The 16444-nt window shown below is 35.4% G+C and overlaps 2 protein-coding genes across 2 annotated transcripts in view; one reads left to right on the top strand and one right to left on the bottom strand.

Annotated features, from left to right (window-relative positions):
- Nucleotides 1-16444, top strand: part of FAM227B (family with sequence similarity 227 member B) — a 263913-nt gene that overhangs the window by 152796 nt on the left and 94673 nt on the right. The gene's annotated exons all lie outside the window — the stretch shown is intronic.
- Nucleotides 1-16444, bottom strand: part of FGF7 (fibroblast growth factor 7) — a 60987-nt gene that overhangs the window by 44233 nt on the left and 310 nt on the right. Inside the window, exon 2 of the mRNA XM_061182155.1 lies at nt 15398-15952. Coding sequence (XP_061038138.1) covers nt 15398-15683 — 286 coding nt within the window. The 5' untranslated portion in view covers nt 15684-15952. The remainder of the gene's footprint in view (nt 1-15397; nt 15953-16444) is intronic.

Raw genomic sequence — 16444 nt, forward strand, 5'->3', positions numbered from 1 at the left:
CTATTTGCTTATCTCTTTTTCCTATCCATAAACACTGGGTTTTCACATTATAAATACTTTGGAGCAATATTCTTCCCCTCTGATGACTCTTACTTATATGAAACACACCAATGTTTTAACAGTTGGTAGGGGGACAAAAGGGAAAGTGATCCTAGTAATAGAGGTGTGTAATTGGAAATCAGCTAAGCCTTTGCTTTTACAAACCAGAGTGACAATGAATATTGCATACACAGTGATGTAACTAAAATAATACTGAACTAAAAACCAGAAGACTCCAATTCTAGTCCAAACAACCACTGCCACTAATTCATGACATGATTTTGAAAAGTTCTCTTACTTCTTTGTGTCTCAGATCCCTCATCAATAAAAGATGAGCATGATGGACTATATTGGTGCTTCTTAAACTTTTTTTGGAAACGGGTACCTTTGAGAATCTGATGAAAGCTTTGAATCCACTCCTCAATATTTTGTGTGTAATTTTTCCTTACCAATTTCCATGTCAAATTCCATGTCAAGGTCTTTGGACTAGATGATCTCAAGGGTTCCTTCCAGCCCTATAACTCCAGAATGGAGCTGTCTTTGTCTCATACGACCACTGTGTGTGCTTTCAAGTAAGCAAATAATCCAATTTCTTTCTCAGCGCTACAAGGTGGGGTACTAACAAATGCTGTAAGGTTTCCTCTCAGTCTGCAGTAAGAGAAGAGAGTCACACATGCCTCCTAAGGAGACCTTCAGCCGAATTAGCAGCTTCTATAAGGGGAGTTATCTGTTCCTCAGGCTCATTTCACAAACGTGTTGCTCTACTCCTTCTGTTGTTGCTTTAACAACTTTGATTCCCAACTTGACTAAAAGGTTTGCAGATGCAGAAACCATAAGTGGTAGCCAGCCTTAGTTTGGCCTCTAATTATGCCCACCACTTAATAGTCACACCCTTGTGTGGTTCGCTTCCACATTTCACGAGGGCCTTTCTTTGTGACCAATGAAATAAGGCAGAAGTAATGGTGTGTCACACCTCGGTTTCCATCTTGCAGGTGTGCTCATTTTTTCCTTCTCTCCCTCTGCCCCTCTCTCTCACCACTCAGTCTGGGGGAGGCCAGTGACCGTGTCATGAAGACACTGAGGAAGCCTATTGAAAGACTCACGTGGTGCAAAGGAAGTCTCTGACTGACAGCCTGCCAGTTACCTTGTAAGAGCGCTTGGAAGCAGGTCCTTCGGCTCCAGTCAAGTCCTGGAAGCCTGCAGCCTGGGTGACAGCTGACTGCAACCTCACGAGAGACCCTTAGCTAGAACCACTCAGCCTAGCTGCTCCCAGATTCCTGACCCTCTGACATTATGAGATAATAAATATTATTTTCAGCTGCTAAATTTGGGGTAATTTATTATGCAGCATTTATAGCTAATACACCTTCTCTCTCTCTCCCTACCTCCCTCAGTTGCTTGGTACTATTGGTAACATTTTACAATTGAAATCTATTCAAGCAATCTGCTCTAACCTCCCCACCCCCTTTTTTTTTTTTTATTACTGAACATAGGCTTCTTTTTTTTTTTTTTAACATCTTTACTGGAGTATAATTGCTTCACAATGGTGTGTTAGTTTCTGCTTTATAACAAAGTGAATCAGCTATACATATACATATATCCCCATATCTCCTCCCTCTTTCGTCTCCCTCCTACCCTCCCTATCCCACCCCTTTAGGTGGTCACTGAGACCCACAATAGTTAAGTACTTGCCCAAGGTCAATTAATTACTGGAAGAAAAAAGATTAAAACCCTAATATGATATTACTTCCACATCCCTATGCTGCTTCAGACTTTATAATCAGTTCAGTGTACTCCTAGGTGTTAAATAACAAGTATTAATGTTTAGACTAAAAGAGCACTATGAAAATTAAAATCTACATACTGTCTTTGCACTAACTTATTTTTATTCCCTTTCTCTTGCCTCTTTTAATTGGGAAAAGTCCTAAAAGGATTAGAAATAAGTTGAGAACATAGTAATTGTAGACAAAAGAAAGAACCAATTTGCCAGTGTACTATTTCTTTTTCAACCTATCTTTCAGAAGTGCTTGTTAGAACAAACTCTGTGTGACTTCTTTCATTTGTTTTTGTGTTTGTTCCTTTTGGATTTAGTGGCCTTTAGAGAGGGGAACTATGTGGCTGTACTCCTAAAATTGACTGATTTACTCTCTGAAATTAAACAGTATATATGTATGTATTCTGTAATTATGAAGGCACTTACTAATGAACAGAAGTATACATAGTTTTAACAAATGTCAGAAATGTGTTTAAAATACAACCAAATCAAATTTTGCAACGTCTTTAGCAATTTGTAAGCAAAATAAACTGAAGGTTTCCATGCCAACTCAAGAGGAAGACAAATGGAGATGTTTTGTACAAGAAAAGTTGGAGCAGAGTTTTTATTTAATAATAATAAAATGCCAAGTACTCATTAGGGCATATTACAGAGAAGAAAATTGCAGCTGTTTATAGTTCTTCAGATGCAAATTATCCAACTGCATGATGCAAATTAATGTGTGATATTTTAGTCACACCAGAGACAGTATAGTGATACATGTGTTAATAACAAAAATTATGCTTTGAAGTTAAACCTACTTGAGTTCATATCCCAACTCTGGCAGTTACTAGCTATGGAACCTAGAGCAAGCTACCTACCTCTGTGTTGCCTCATCTGCAAAATGAGCATAACTCTGCCAGGCACACAGTAACTACTCAGTAAGTTTACCTCTTATAGTAATTATTATGATCCTAAAATAATATTATTGACCTGTGTTATCATTATGGGGGAAAAGTGTAACTTTAAAATACCTCACTTCTTCCCCTTCAAAGTCTCTTAGTATCTTGTGTTGACTATAAGGAAACTGGAAGTTTTAAAGTAGTATTCTGAATATGAACTTCTTGATCTTTAATATATAATGATGTTAGTCACACAGTGAATTTATCAGGCCTATTATTCAATATCTACTCTTTGTAAGTTAAGTGAATACCCAAATATTTCCAGAAAACAATCAATTATTGCACACAGAGGTTTTTGATATGACCATTTCAATCATCAGCTTATTTTAAACACCAGTCTTTCTTAATTAAAAGGAACAACACCTAAATAGGAGGCAAAACCAGCCTCTGTATTTTTTATTGAGGTATAGTTGATTTACAATATTGTATTAGCTTCAGGTATACAACATAGTGATTCAAAATTTTTATAGATTATACTCCATTTAGAGTTATTATACAATATTGGCTATATTCCCTGTGCTGTACAATGTATCTTTGTAGCTTATTTATTTTACACATAGTAGTTTGTACCTCTAAATCTCCTATCCATGTCTTGCCCCTCCTCCTTCTCTCTTCCTACTGGTAACCACTAGTTTGTCCTCTATATCTGTGAGTCTGTTCCTTTTTTGTTATATTCACATTTGTTTTATTTTTTGGATTCCACATATAATTGATAACCTACAGTATTTATCGTTCTCTGTCTGACTTATTTAACTAAGAATAATACCCTCCAGGTCCATTCATATTGTTGGAAATGGCAAAATTTTGTGCTTTTTCATGGCTGAGTAGTATTCCATCTTCATTCATTCATGTGTTGACAGACACTTAGATTGTTTTTGTATCTTGGCTATTGTAAATAATGCTGCTATGAACATTGGGGTGCAGTGTCTTTTTGAATTAATGTTTTCATTTTCTTTGGATATATACCCAGGAGTGGAATTGCTGGCTTCTGTAATAGTTCTATTTTTAGATTTTTTGAGGACCCTCCACAGTGGCTGCACCAATTTACACTCCCACCAATAGTGTACAGGGCTCCCTTTCTCTACATCCTCTCCAGCATTTGTTATTTATGGTCCTTTTGATGATAGCCATTCTGAGAGCTGTGAGGTGATATCTCATTATGGTAGCCTATGTATAATTTTAAAACTAGAACTTGTATACTAGCAAACTTATCAAGCTGGCCAATTCCTGAGGGTTTTTTCTTTCTTCTTGTAAAGTGGACTAATAGTCTGATTGCAATCTTACAACAAAGAGGTATTTTGAGGATTAATTAGAATGGAATGAAGTGTTCTGCACCAATTTCAATACTGGCATTTGTATTTTTAAAGAATTAACATCATTTTAGTAATCTACTTATATTTAATCACTCAATAAACATGTTCCCAGTTGTACATTGTGCAATTTTGTGTAGACTAAATTAGAAGATTTATGACAACAGTAACAAACAAAATTTATTTCTACACAGTGCAGTAATTTTAATAGTAATATTAATGTGAACACCGGATAAGATATTAAATAGTACCTTAAAACATGACGAATTTTAGGTCCAAGTACAAACTTAACAACCGTGATATAGATTTATTTATGCTCGTCTTCTTTGGGATGAATTTTTATTCAATATCTGATCAACTTCAAGCCAATTAAGAGAAAATTTGAAGACCAAATTAGGGCAGAATCTTCTCAGAGTTGAGAGCACCTCTCTATGTCTATTAAACATACAACATTATTTTATAATGTATTATTTGTACAGGAAGGGAGTTGAACACAATTTCTCAGAAACAGGGACACATCAGTAGATTTATCTAAGTGGGAAAACACCTCACCTCATTGCCTACTTCAGGATTTAGAGGGAGTAAATGTGCACAGCTGCTTGACTACCAAGTGTCCTGGTTAAATAACTGAAGCAGGTGATGCAACTCTAATAGTAATAAAAGTTGTCTTATCTTAAAGAATGTGGCAGATAACTTCCATAATTTTGTCTTTAAAGGCTAAGAAGAAGCTTCAAAACCATTGTTTCTCTCACTATTTAGAAACTGCTGTGGGGAAGAAAATCCTCCATAATCATAAGGTACCATGATCATTACTGAACAGCTCACTTAAGCAGATTACAATGATGATCAAAGATTCAAATTACATTGAAAAGAGAAAAATATTCAGTTATCCAGAAAAACAATATTATTCCAATTAGCAGAACTTAAATTATGCCTTTAAAAAAACTTTTCCTGTAAAGGAAATAGACATTTTTAGTAAGCAGAGCAATTAGACAAAGTCGGAAAATAGATAAAGGGCAAATGTTCTCATATTTTTTAATAGAAAAAAAAAAAGGTTTACCTTAGTGAGCTTAACATTGATAACTGGAAAGGTATTAAGTCGCTTTCCGTTTCCCAACCTTGCAATACTTTCTTACTACCAAGCATGCAGAAAAAATATTTCCCCTGAAAGTAATACATTCATCTTCTCTCTTTCATCATGCTCATCCTTCAGGTCATTTTCTCCCAGAAAAGACCTCCACGCCCACCTCCTCAAGTTGAGTTAGGCAACACCCGAATGTGCTCTAAACTTTCCCCCTCTGACTTGTAGTTCACCCTCCACCCCCAACTAATCTGTTAATTCTCTAAATGCATGGACTATGGACTTTTAATTACGGTAGCCTCCATCTGGCATAGGGAAGGCATCAATGACTGTTTGTCGAATTAACAAAGAATGAAAAAAGAAATCACCAGTCTTGTTTTGTGTGACGTCTTCATCATTCAAGCAAGCAAGCAAGGGAGGAAACTTTTCACTGCCTACGGTGAGCTCCCATGAGAGCTGCCTCAATATGAACCCCATTAACCAGGCCTGTGGTCAGAAGTACAGTTAGAGACATCATAAATCACCGAAAGACTGTCTGAGGATCAGGCTACTGGCACTAAAACAAATTGAGAGTACATTCACCAGCTTTGTACTTCTCCCCAGCTCTCTCTTCCTATACACACATCCTCTCCTCTCTTCGACCTTGCCCAAGATCAGTTTTATAAGTGCTGCTAGAAAGTAGGCAGATCTCTACCTAAATATTATCAGCCCACTGCTTGTTTTCACTAGTATAGCTCATTTAAGTTTTAAAGACTTTTCCCCTCTGTGTATCCTTTTAGTGCAGATATTCCTTAAGCCAATATAAACTATGAATTTTTTTCTGCATATCGTTTTTCACATGTAGGGATTAGTTGACAGTCAGATGAAAATAAGAATGAGTGCTGAGGAAGGCTACCGCTTTCCCAGGATTGGTCTTCACCATGCCCTGCCAATCACCCTTTCAGTGTCACCAGTGGTACCTGTGCCTGCTTAGATTATTGACCTCTACAATAAAACTTTGCCACTCCTCCCTTAAAATTACCTAGAAAAATGTTAAGTCAAAGAGGTTCTGGAGACCAACATTTTCTTAATAATAGAGAATTAAAAAAAGTGAAGTGTACTTCTGTTTTATTTTAGCAAGATTTTTCATTCTTGTCCACATTAAATTTTCATGATAATTTGCTAATCTATTTCTTACCTATAGTTAATTTTAAATGTATAAAAACTTAACAGAGAAATATGAGTGATTGTCTGTTTGTCTTCCCTTCTTCCACCCTTTGCATTGAGCTATCTGCCATTGGGAGACAAAAGGGAGAGTAAGACATGATACTTATCTTTCCAGAACTGACATTCTAGTGACATTGCCAAATGCAAACAGAAAAAACCATAAGACAAGCAAATGTGTTGTATATGACTAGAAAAGCAGTTAGTTCTATTTAAAATCTCAAATAAGTGACTTTTCAAAGGGTATGAAATTAATTTATTAAATTTTCAGTCCTCCCTTCTGTTTAGGTTAAATTTCAAATTTCTAAATAGTTTTTGGCCAGTAAATGAAACTTGTTCTTTATTGATATAATTGAAATAACTTCAACTTTTATTCAAACTGCTTTTTTGAAAACAAAGTTTATTGATTTTAGGTATATAAGATAAGAATTCTTCAATCATGTTGGAATGCTAAAACATTTTTAGATTACTGCATGGAAATGTTTTTGTCAGTTTCTAGATTGCTCAAATGATAGCTGTTGGGCATCATTTCAGATTAGGAGAAGGGTTCTTTAAAGCTTCTCAGAAGTCAGAAGGAGCTTCAAACTAGGCTTAAATCTCACTGCAAATATCTGGATTTCAGTACAGCATTTATACCCCAAATACCACCCTAATAGTCCAAAATTATATGCAGGCTCCTGACTTTGGCACACATTTTTGGTTCAAGGTCACTCTTAAAACACTGGTTCAAGTCCATTTTTATAGCCTTTTTATTTGAACCTAACAACGGAGTGGAAGCATGGTTTTCGTTCTTCACTACACCAAAGATAGATTCCCTAGGCAATAGCTCCCTAGTTTCCATTTAGAAATTTAAATGTTTTACCCAAATCAGGGATGAGAGTAGGGAGGGTAGTGGGGGTGGAGGGTATACTCTGCTGTCAGATAAGTTTGGGAAACCATATATAGTCTTCTCCTAGAGTTTTACAATTCATACTAGTGTAGTATAGGCTTGGAGAATTTTCTACTGTGAAAAAAACTTGTTCAGCTTTATTTAACCTAATATTTTCCAATGAGCCACAGAAACTGTGCTGCAGGAAACACCATTAATATCTCAAAGGACACTAGTGTTCTAAGAAACAAAGTTTTTAATTGCTGCTGTAAGAAAAATCTGAAGCAGGCTGAGGTGATTCTGAATTTGATCTCAAATCATTTCCTCAGCATTATCTACGATTACATGTGAAGTTCAAATAGGCAGATGAAATAGAAAATATTACAGTAGCTTTTAATGGAACATGATAAATATGCTATTTAAGGATGTTGAAATATGCCTCATTTCTCCTTTCTCGTATTAATCAGAAAAATAAACTCAGTTTCAGAATAGTCTGGATAAATAAGCAAAGATTATTATAGCTAAAAGCACAAATTTTCAAACCTCCTATATGAGTAACATATGCAATAATCTATTATCATTTCAACCCCTCTGTACACTATTTTGTTTTTGTTTGTTTCCATCTCAGAAATCCTTCCTCTACTATATTATCAATCCATTGCTTTCAATTTCCTTTATTCCGTAAGGGCATCAAAAAGTTAGTGGAATATTGTACATCAACTATACTTCAATTTTTTAAAAAATTAAGTAGAGCTATATTTTATGAGAATCTTTTGTATTTAAGTCCTCCCTAAACTTAAAATACAAAATTCATTAATTTTTATATAAAGTCCTTTTTTCCTTTCCTCTCTCACCTTTTTCTCTCCTGTTCACAGACAAAAGATATTTTCTTCCTTTTTATTCTTAGGACACTAGCCAATGGCCCTATCAAGTACTTGTGGCCACACCAGTAGAAGTGATTACATTCTTCTGCAGGAAAGTTGACTGAGCAACTGAAGAATCTCTAGAGACAATTCTCCCCAATATACATCAAACTTTTTTTCTCTGAGAAGGATGTTGTCTGCCTAAAAGGCAAGTTCTACCTGGACATGGATATTGGAAAATTCTCCTCTCTCCTTCCCCACCCTAATCCCTTTTGTCTTTATATATTACTACACAAACCCAACTAGCTGAATAACTTTAATGACATTTTCTTTGTTAGTAAATTTGGTATGGCTTCTCTACCTAAGTCAGGTGCAGATATCATCTCAAATACAGATGTGAATCTTGATCAAGAAACAGTCAAATGTTCAGTGATTCTTTAATGTGGTTTTCAGAACCATGTGAAAGGCAGACAATTTTATTTTCCAACCTATTTTGCTTGCAGAAAGATTGGATATGAACCAGAAGGACATTATGTTAAGTGAAATAGGCTAGATACAGAAAGGCAAATACTACATGATACAACTTACAGGAAGAATCTAAAATATTAGTTTTAAAGATGTTAAAATAAAATAAAAATTAGTTTTCTCTTATAGAAGCAGAGTAGAATAATGGTTGCTAGGGGCTGGAGGGTGGGGGAAACAAGGAGATATTAGTCAAAGGGTACTAAGTTTCAGTTTTGCAAGGTGAATAAATCCAAGAGATATACTGTACAGTGTAGTGTCTATAGTTTACAATATTGTAATGTATACTTAAATATTTGCTAAGATGATAGATCTTATGTTAAGTACTTTTATCACAAATAATAATAATAATAATTAATAAAAAAGGGCAGGAGGAAACTTTTGGAAGTGATGGGTACGTTTATGGCATAGAATATAGTGATGTATTATCTCTGAATTCATCAAGTTGTATACATTAAATAAGTACAGCTTTTTATATGTCAATCATACCTCAATAAATTTTTTAAAGAAAGATTGGATATGGTTTAGGAAAAGGAGGAATTCATGTGGAAGCTCTTTTCATTTAATATTAATTTTTCTCAGTATTCCTTAGATATACACAATTCCTGCCTCTTCTTCTATGTGCCATATGTGAAATTAAAACATAGAAAAATATTGTATTCCAGTAGTGATGAAAAAGAAGTTACTCTGCTACCATAAATTCTTTGATACAGACGGAGAAAGCTGGAATCTTTAGAAAAGAAAGAAAGCTTTGCCTTAATCCCCAACTTACAAAGAGAACAAACTGCTAGGTTCGTAGCCTTTCACTAATCTGGATAGACCCTCTAGGCTTATGGTTTCTTCCCTGTGGGATTTTCTAGACTGGAGTTTGTCTCTTTAAATCACTGCTTTCGTGAGGTGGTCATAGGAGGTGAAACTCTAATTTGGGGGCATCTGGGTTCATAATCATAAGTGGCTCATTTAAGTGCCTTGTAAGCTGGCATTGATGCCTGTTCTCCAGGTTCCCTGCTGCAGCACCACTTGAAAGTGTCAGAAGGGAGTCAGACCTGCCTGTCATTTTGAAACTGTGGCACCAGACCTATTTTTCCCCAGCAATGAACTCATTCACAGAAGATGCCTTCTTAAATAGTAGCTGCAGGCTGTCATCACATGCATTTCCAAGCCAGTTCACCAAATGTTGGAGCCACTAAGATTTGTCAGAAAGGTCGAATGGACCCAGAAGAATTTCCTTGATGCATAATTCAGAGATTGATTCCTGATAAGCCCATTTCAAAATCCCCCAGGGTAGAGGTTAACTCAGGAGCCCTCAAAAGGTTCCAAAACATTCCCAGGACACCCGAGGGAATCCTGCTGAATTAGAAGCCTTGTCTCATTAAGTAGTGGTTTTCAGCCTTAGCTGCCCATTAGACTCACTGGAGAGCTTTAAACAAACACTGATGCCTGGGTCCTTCCTGCCTTCACAAGATTCTGATTTAACTGAGCTGTGGTTTCCCCAGTAATCTAATGTGATCCCCTTAGGCTCAGCTTTGGAGCCAGCCATGTCAGAATTATCTGGGGAGCTTTTAAAATTCCTGATGCCCAGGCTGCACCCCAAATACATTTAATGAGAATCTTTGTGGGTGGAACCTGGTATCAGTATTTTTTAAAGTTTCTCAGCTGATTACAATATTTAGCCAAGGCTGAGAAATAGAAAAGTCTAGAAAAGGAACCCCTTCCATATATCTAAAAGCTGGCTTCTTGCATCCTCTTCAATTCACTTGGGTCTCTGAAAGCTCTAAAACTATAGGCTGAAGAGTTGTAATACAACTAAGTCACAAGGTTAAATACATGATCAGATGCTCTGGATTAATATAGAAATGAAAGTGATGGCCAGTTCAGATGACAATTTACAAAATAAATAAGAGATGCACCTGTGGCAATAAGTTGTTATTAGCACTTAATAAGTGCCAGGCACTGGTGTTAGCCTAAAAAAAGAGGAAGACCATAAAATGAAAAATTATTCTTAACATTAAAGTTTTCAAAGAATAGCTAATATTTCCAAATCTAGCTATTTCCAAATTGCTAGTATTTCCAAATCTTCCATAATTTACAGCCTTGACAACTTAAAGAAGAGAGTAAGGTCACCAGTTCTACAGGATTCCATTTTGTCAGTAATTCTACGATTTTGGTTCAGTTCCATAGATATGTTTCTCTTTGTCTATTTCTTTTTAGAGATGTGGTTGTCATGATTTTCTTATTTTGTATTTTGATAGTGTGAATTATTGTTCTTTTAGTTAACCTGCTAAGAACTCTTTGGAGAATAAGCAAGTTTACTGTCTTTGTATTTAGAGGTGATATGTGTATTTGTTAGCTACTAGGAGAGATTCTTGTTGAGCAGGAGCTTATCCAAAGAATTGTTGACAATTGAGTCACTGAAGATTTTGTGGTCAAATCAGATCCAACAGCAGTGTGTTTATTTGCTTTTTGCCAATTGTTAGGCCATATCCAGTCACAGTCTAACAATCCAAAAGACAATATTGCCAAATCATTGGCCAGTTTTCAGAATGGCTAACCCTTTTCTTGCTATGGAACTTAACAATGCTCAATAATAACAAGTGAGGCATACTGTTTCTTGAATCAATGGCTTATGGCAATTAAGGATTTCCTCTCAAAAGGAATGGGAACAAAAAAACTTTTTAGTAATTGGATGCCGAAAGCAAGAAAAGCATCCTGAGGGACTGAGTGTTCAGAGTCCACATCTGTCTCTCAGGGCAGTTGTTGGTTGCCCAGCGCACTGCTGCTGTCTCTCACTCACCACCTCAACTTCCAGCTTAAACAGCAGTGTTATTTGTGTCAGGTGTGGAGTGATTGCCTCTGTCTGCTGATGAGTTGCCTGGTCCAATTATCTAAATTCACCCTCTGGCCTTAGTTCCCCCAGGGGAAACTCTGACAACAGCAGTGGAAGTATTGACCATCCATTGCCAGTCCTTTTGTGATATTATTAATGTTCTCCTCTGCAGAGAATGTGGATATTTATTTCATTCTGAAGGCGCATTTTATGCTTTTATTATTCTTTTTATTAGTTCAGGTTAAGTTCTAGTTTCATCGCTTAGAAACCTACTAAAAGGCTAAATGTGGTGCCACCAGAGAACAAGTTGAGAGGAGAGGCTTTCTTGCCTCCAGGGTAAGAATAGCGTGCGATCTCAGGACCCGTTCTCCAGTGATAGCCTCTCTCCCCTCCAGAGTCAGAAATGCAGTTCAGCATCTCTTGGCCTCTTATGAATTCCTACTTTTACATAGTCAGGTCTTGCTTATATGGCTACTAATACAAGTCTTGTTTCTGTTGGGTTACTTGGTGCATTTTTTCCGACATTCACTCATCCTTATCTAGATTTAAAATATTTCACAAGACAACACTATGATTAAGACTGAAGTGAGACCCTTACAACCCAAGGTAGCTCAAGTAATTTTTTAATTCCCTAAAGATGTGAGACATGAGCCGTCATATCCACCTCCTTATCACTCCTGTTCTCTTCCTCCAGGCCCTCCATTCGCCTGCCCCAGCCCAACACCTTCTGGAAGGAGAATTATACACCCAGGTTCTTCACCCCACCTACCTATTCCAATCCATTATCTTAGCAATATCTTATAAGCCACATTCCTATGAGGGAGCAGTGCTTCTGCTGGTGAAGTAAGCAGTCCTTCAAGATCCATTAACATCTTCAGGTCACTTTCCCTTTCATTCAAGGCAAAGCCATGAGAACGGACTGGGGACTTTCGTATGGTAACCCAGAGAAAAACTGTTTCATGCAGCTGGCATCTAACTTTTCATGCAAATTTTTATCATCTAAGACATTTAAATCTATACCATCTTAAAAGGCCTCCAAAGAAGGATGTTTAACAACCAGTGAACGAACTTAAGGCATCAGAACATTGAAAATGAAATTCAAAGTTTAGTTTTCATCTTTACCACTTTCTGAACTCTGCTGAGTTTCAATGTAGTAGACAATCCAATTACCTTTTACTTTCTCATCTTAATGAAAATAGGAAGGAAACATCTTTTGTTCATTTGTTCATTAATTCAATTAAGGATTGAGGAATGTAAACAATCTACAAGTTCTATAATTTCAATTTTTTTGTTTTCTTTGACTTTTTAAAATTCTGTTGAGCACTCTCTTTGTACCTGGATTTCTTTGTACCTGGATACAGTAGCTTCAACTTCACATGTGACAATTTGCATGTTTTATGTATGAGGCATTCAATTTTAAAATTGAATAATAGGAAATGACTATCAGAATTCTGTTCTATGTTATTCTCCATATATTTTCCAATGGAGTGCCTTAGGATTTCCTATAGACAACAGTGATTAGCCCCTCTTTATGGAGAAGCCTGACAGACTTCTTCTTCAATAGGATAGCAGCACAACTTGACAACAATTTTGGAGTTACTGAAATGATCCCGATGTAAGTTTCCCTTTCCAGGAGAATTTATCATATCAAGAAAGTATATAGACTAGATATACAGTCTATGGAAAAGCTTATAGAAGTGAAGATTATTTACATATATCGTGTCTTTTAGTACATTGGTATTGTGACATTCTAATTTATAATGATATAAAATGACTTTCTTTCTTTCCTTCCTTCCTTCCTTCCTTCTTTCTTCCTTCCTTCCTTCCTTCTTTCTTCCTTCTCTCCTTCCTTCTTTCCTTCCTCCCTTTTTCTTCCTTTCTTTTTTTTACTGTAAAATTAGAGTTAGAATAGAAATTGTCTGCCAAATTGGCTTTGTGGTTACTCAAGGTCAGCGCTAAATTGTGTTTCAAACTATAAAAAACTTCAGCATTTTGTGTATGTTTTAAAATACCTGAGTTTCATGGTTTCAAGAAATTTTAATATAAAATAAAACATATATATCTGAATGCATTCCAATCGTAGATATTCCAATTGATCCCAAATAATTATGAATATTATTCACTTTCACTGGATTTTACATCTAATTTTTCACTTTTTCATTACTTGGTAAAAGCATTCAAAAGGTATTAGCATATGGAAGAATTCTATAGTGTTTAGGTTCAGTAACCTTATTATTACAATTTGAAATTAGTTCTGACAGCTCAACTTATCATTGAGATAACATTCACTTTCATCTCATTCAATGTTTATGGTAATTATGAGTACTTAGATTGTTCACATTTATGTTATATATGCTGAGGTTTAGAATAAAATAGACTGTAAGAACTAGAAGGTGTATTGGAGATCATCTGTACATATCCCACATCTTACAGATAAAAAAAATGAGAATTGGAAAAAGTAAGAAATTGTTCCAGAGGCATTCATAGGCAGGCATTGGACCTATCTGTCATAATTTCCACCTGGGCTCTGTTTTCTCCACCAGGTTCTGTTATCCATTATAAATCTCAATAACTTTTAAATAAATTTATTTATTGATGTGAGCCAAATTCTGTTGCTCACAGAGAAGTAGCTATCCACAAAACTTTCCTCCAAGTAGTTATTTCCTTACCTAAATTCAGTATAATCAGAACAATATTCTAGAACTAGCGCATTAACATTATTAATAGAGGTAATAATAAAACCATACTGTTAGCAATCCATTTAAATGGCCTTAACATTCTATATCAATTAGAGTTTAAAAAGTGGATTCTCTCATTTTCATATTGTAAACGTAATTCCCCATATTCCCATATTGGTTCTTTAGTCTGGAAGCCTAAAAGCCATTTATTAAACAAGCAGCAAAAGTTTTAAATATTCACTATAATCCTAGCACTGTGCTAGGCAAATGTTTACACCATCACCCCATGCATTCTTTTTCAGTTGACTTTAACATACATAATATTATAAAATGATATGGTAATAACATTGTTCAAGTACTAGTAATACAAACAAAATTTCCTTTCACTCAGGGATTTTAAATTCTTAATGTTCAGGTATGTTCAGGTATATATTGATATTTTACCCCATAAAACTTAATATTTTTGAAATTGGTTATTAATCATAACTGCTAAATGATAAATCCAACCCTGACATATCAACATGGAAAGAATAACTGATTCTTGAGGAAAATGTAATTATTTGCATTTAAGTCATGGAATTAACATCTCTTCCAACTCACTTTTATTTCCTCCTTCACATTCACATTTCTCTTAAGGTAACATGGAACTTTTATGGCACAGAATATTTAGATAAAGAAAATGTTAGAAGGAACCTATTTTTGTGGCTAGGTAAATAATTAAGCAATCAAATACAAGCTCTTTATGATATGAACAGATGAGGATACCACAGATCCCCTTCTGTTTTAAAACTATACACAATTGCACAAGTCACTGAAGGCATATTTTCAGTATTTCACACCATGGAAATATTTTTTAAGGGAAATCAAATTATTTTAAAAAATTATCTGTTCCTCAAACTAATGGTAAGTCATTTTTGGTGAGCATTTACTGAGTACTCTATTAGAGTTCCTAATGACTTTTGCTGGAAGACAATAAATCACATTTCAGTATGAATAATAGCATTTACATTTTGCTTAACATATGAGCATTTTGAGCTTAGGATGTGGAGAATATATTTTCAAATTGGCTTGAGTGATCAGCTCTAACTATAGTATTAGTAGATTTGCCCTACTCCAGGAGATGGTTTTAGGAACATAGTTTAACTATCCCGATTTAGAGCCAATAGAAAATTATATTTAATTTTTTTTTTTCAAAAAAAAGGAAACTGAGAAAACATGTCACTTGAAAATTGATCCTTTCACAGATTGTTAAGGTTCATAAGCTGTTCTGTAAATAAAAAACATTACTTACTGTAATTATTCTTCATCTCTTGGGTCCCTTTGACTTTGCCTCGTTTATCAATCCTCAGATACCACTGTGTTCGACAGAAGAGTCTTCTCACTCTTATATCCCCTCCTTCCATGTAATCATAACTTCTTGTATGTCGCTCGGGGCTGGAACAGTTCACATTTGTAGCCATTTGCTCTGGAGTCATGTCATTGCAAGCTAAAGATATAGTGCCCACTAGACAGATAATGTGGAAGCATGATCTGTAGAGCAAACTTGGCAGGATCCATGTCAGTATCCATTTGCGCATTATAGTATAGTGCCCCGGGTGTTCATGAATAACATAATGAAAATTAAATCTTGAGTTGATTGTTGTTCCTAGGTCATTGACCTCGTCCTATCTGTGAACTGTAGATTGATTTAAGAAAGAGTAGTTGCACGCTCCAAGTTGTTAGCCTTATCCTTTTAGTTCCTGATAACAATATAGAATTCCTCCTTAAATAACTCTCTGTCAGTATATCCTTATAAAAACAGGTTGTAATAAGCTCAGTTGCTGCGTTGCTGTTTGCTACTTGACTTCTGTTTGCAATGAGAGATTAAGAATGGGGAGGGAGGAGAGAGAGGAAGATGAAAAATTATATGTATAAATTTCAGTGTGTAAACACTATTATAACATACTGTGTAATTCATACTGTGAAAGTACATTTAAAACGGCTTTCACAGAGGATGTCAGTGTCTTTACCACTCTGTATGTAGATTTACAAAAGTTATGCATTAGTAGAGACAAATCAGAATATGATTGTACCATTCATTCCAGTTCGTACTTGGTAAGAAACATCCTGCAATTAGAGCTGTTGATTTAAATTAAGTTCTAAAATTACTATTAACAAAATATAAATGCTTTTCCCTAGATTTCTTTATTATATTCTTTTACGTTTGTGGTTTGTCAGTTATTTTCTCCTGAACTGCCCACATTTCTCAAGTTAAATGTCAGGATTGCTCTGGAGAATTTCAACCTTATCTTTATGTAAGTTCTACAACAGAATTACTATAGATAATCTCACAGCTCAA

Source organism: Eubalaena glacialis, chromosome 2 (genome assembly GCF_028564815.1).
Source record: "Eubalaena glacialis isolate mEubGla1 chromosome 2, mEubGla1.1.hap2.+ XY, whole genome shotgun sequence".
Classification (NCBI taxonomy): domain Eukaryota; kingdom Metazoa; phylum Chordata; class Mammalia; order Artiodactyla; family Balaenidae; genus Eubalaena; species Eubalaena glacialis.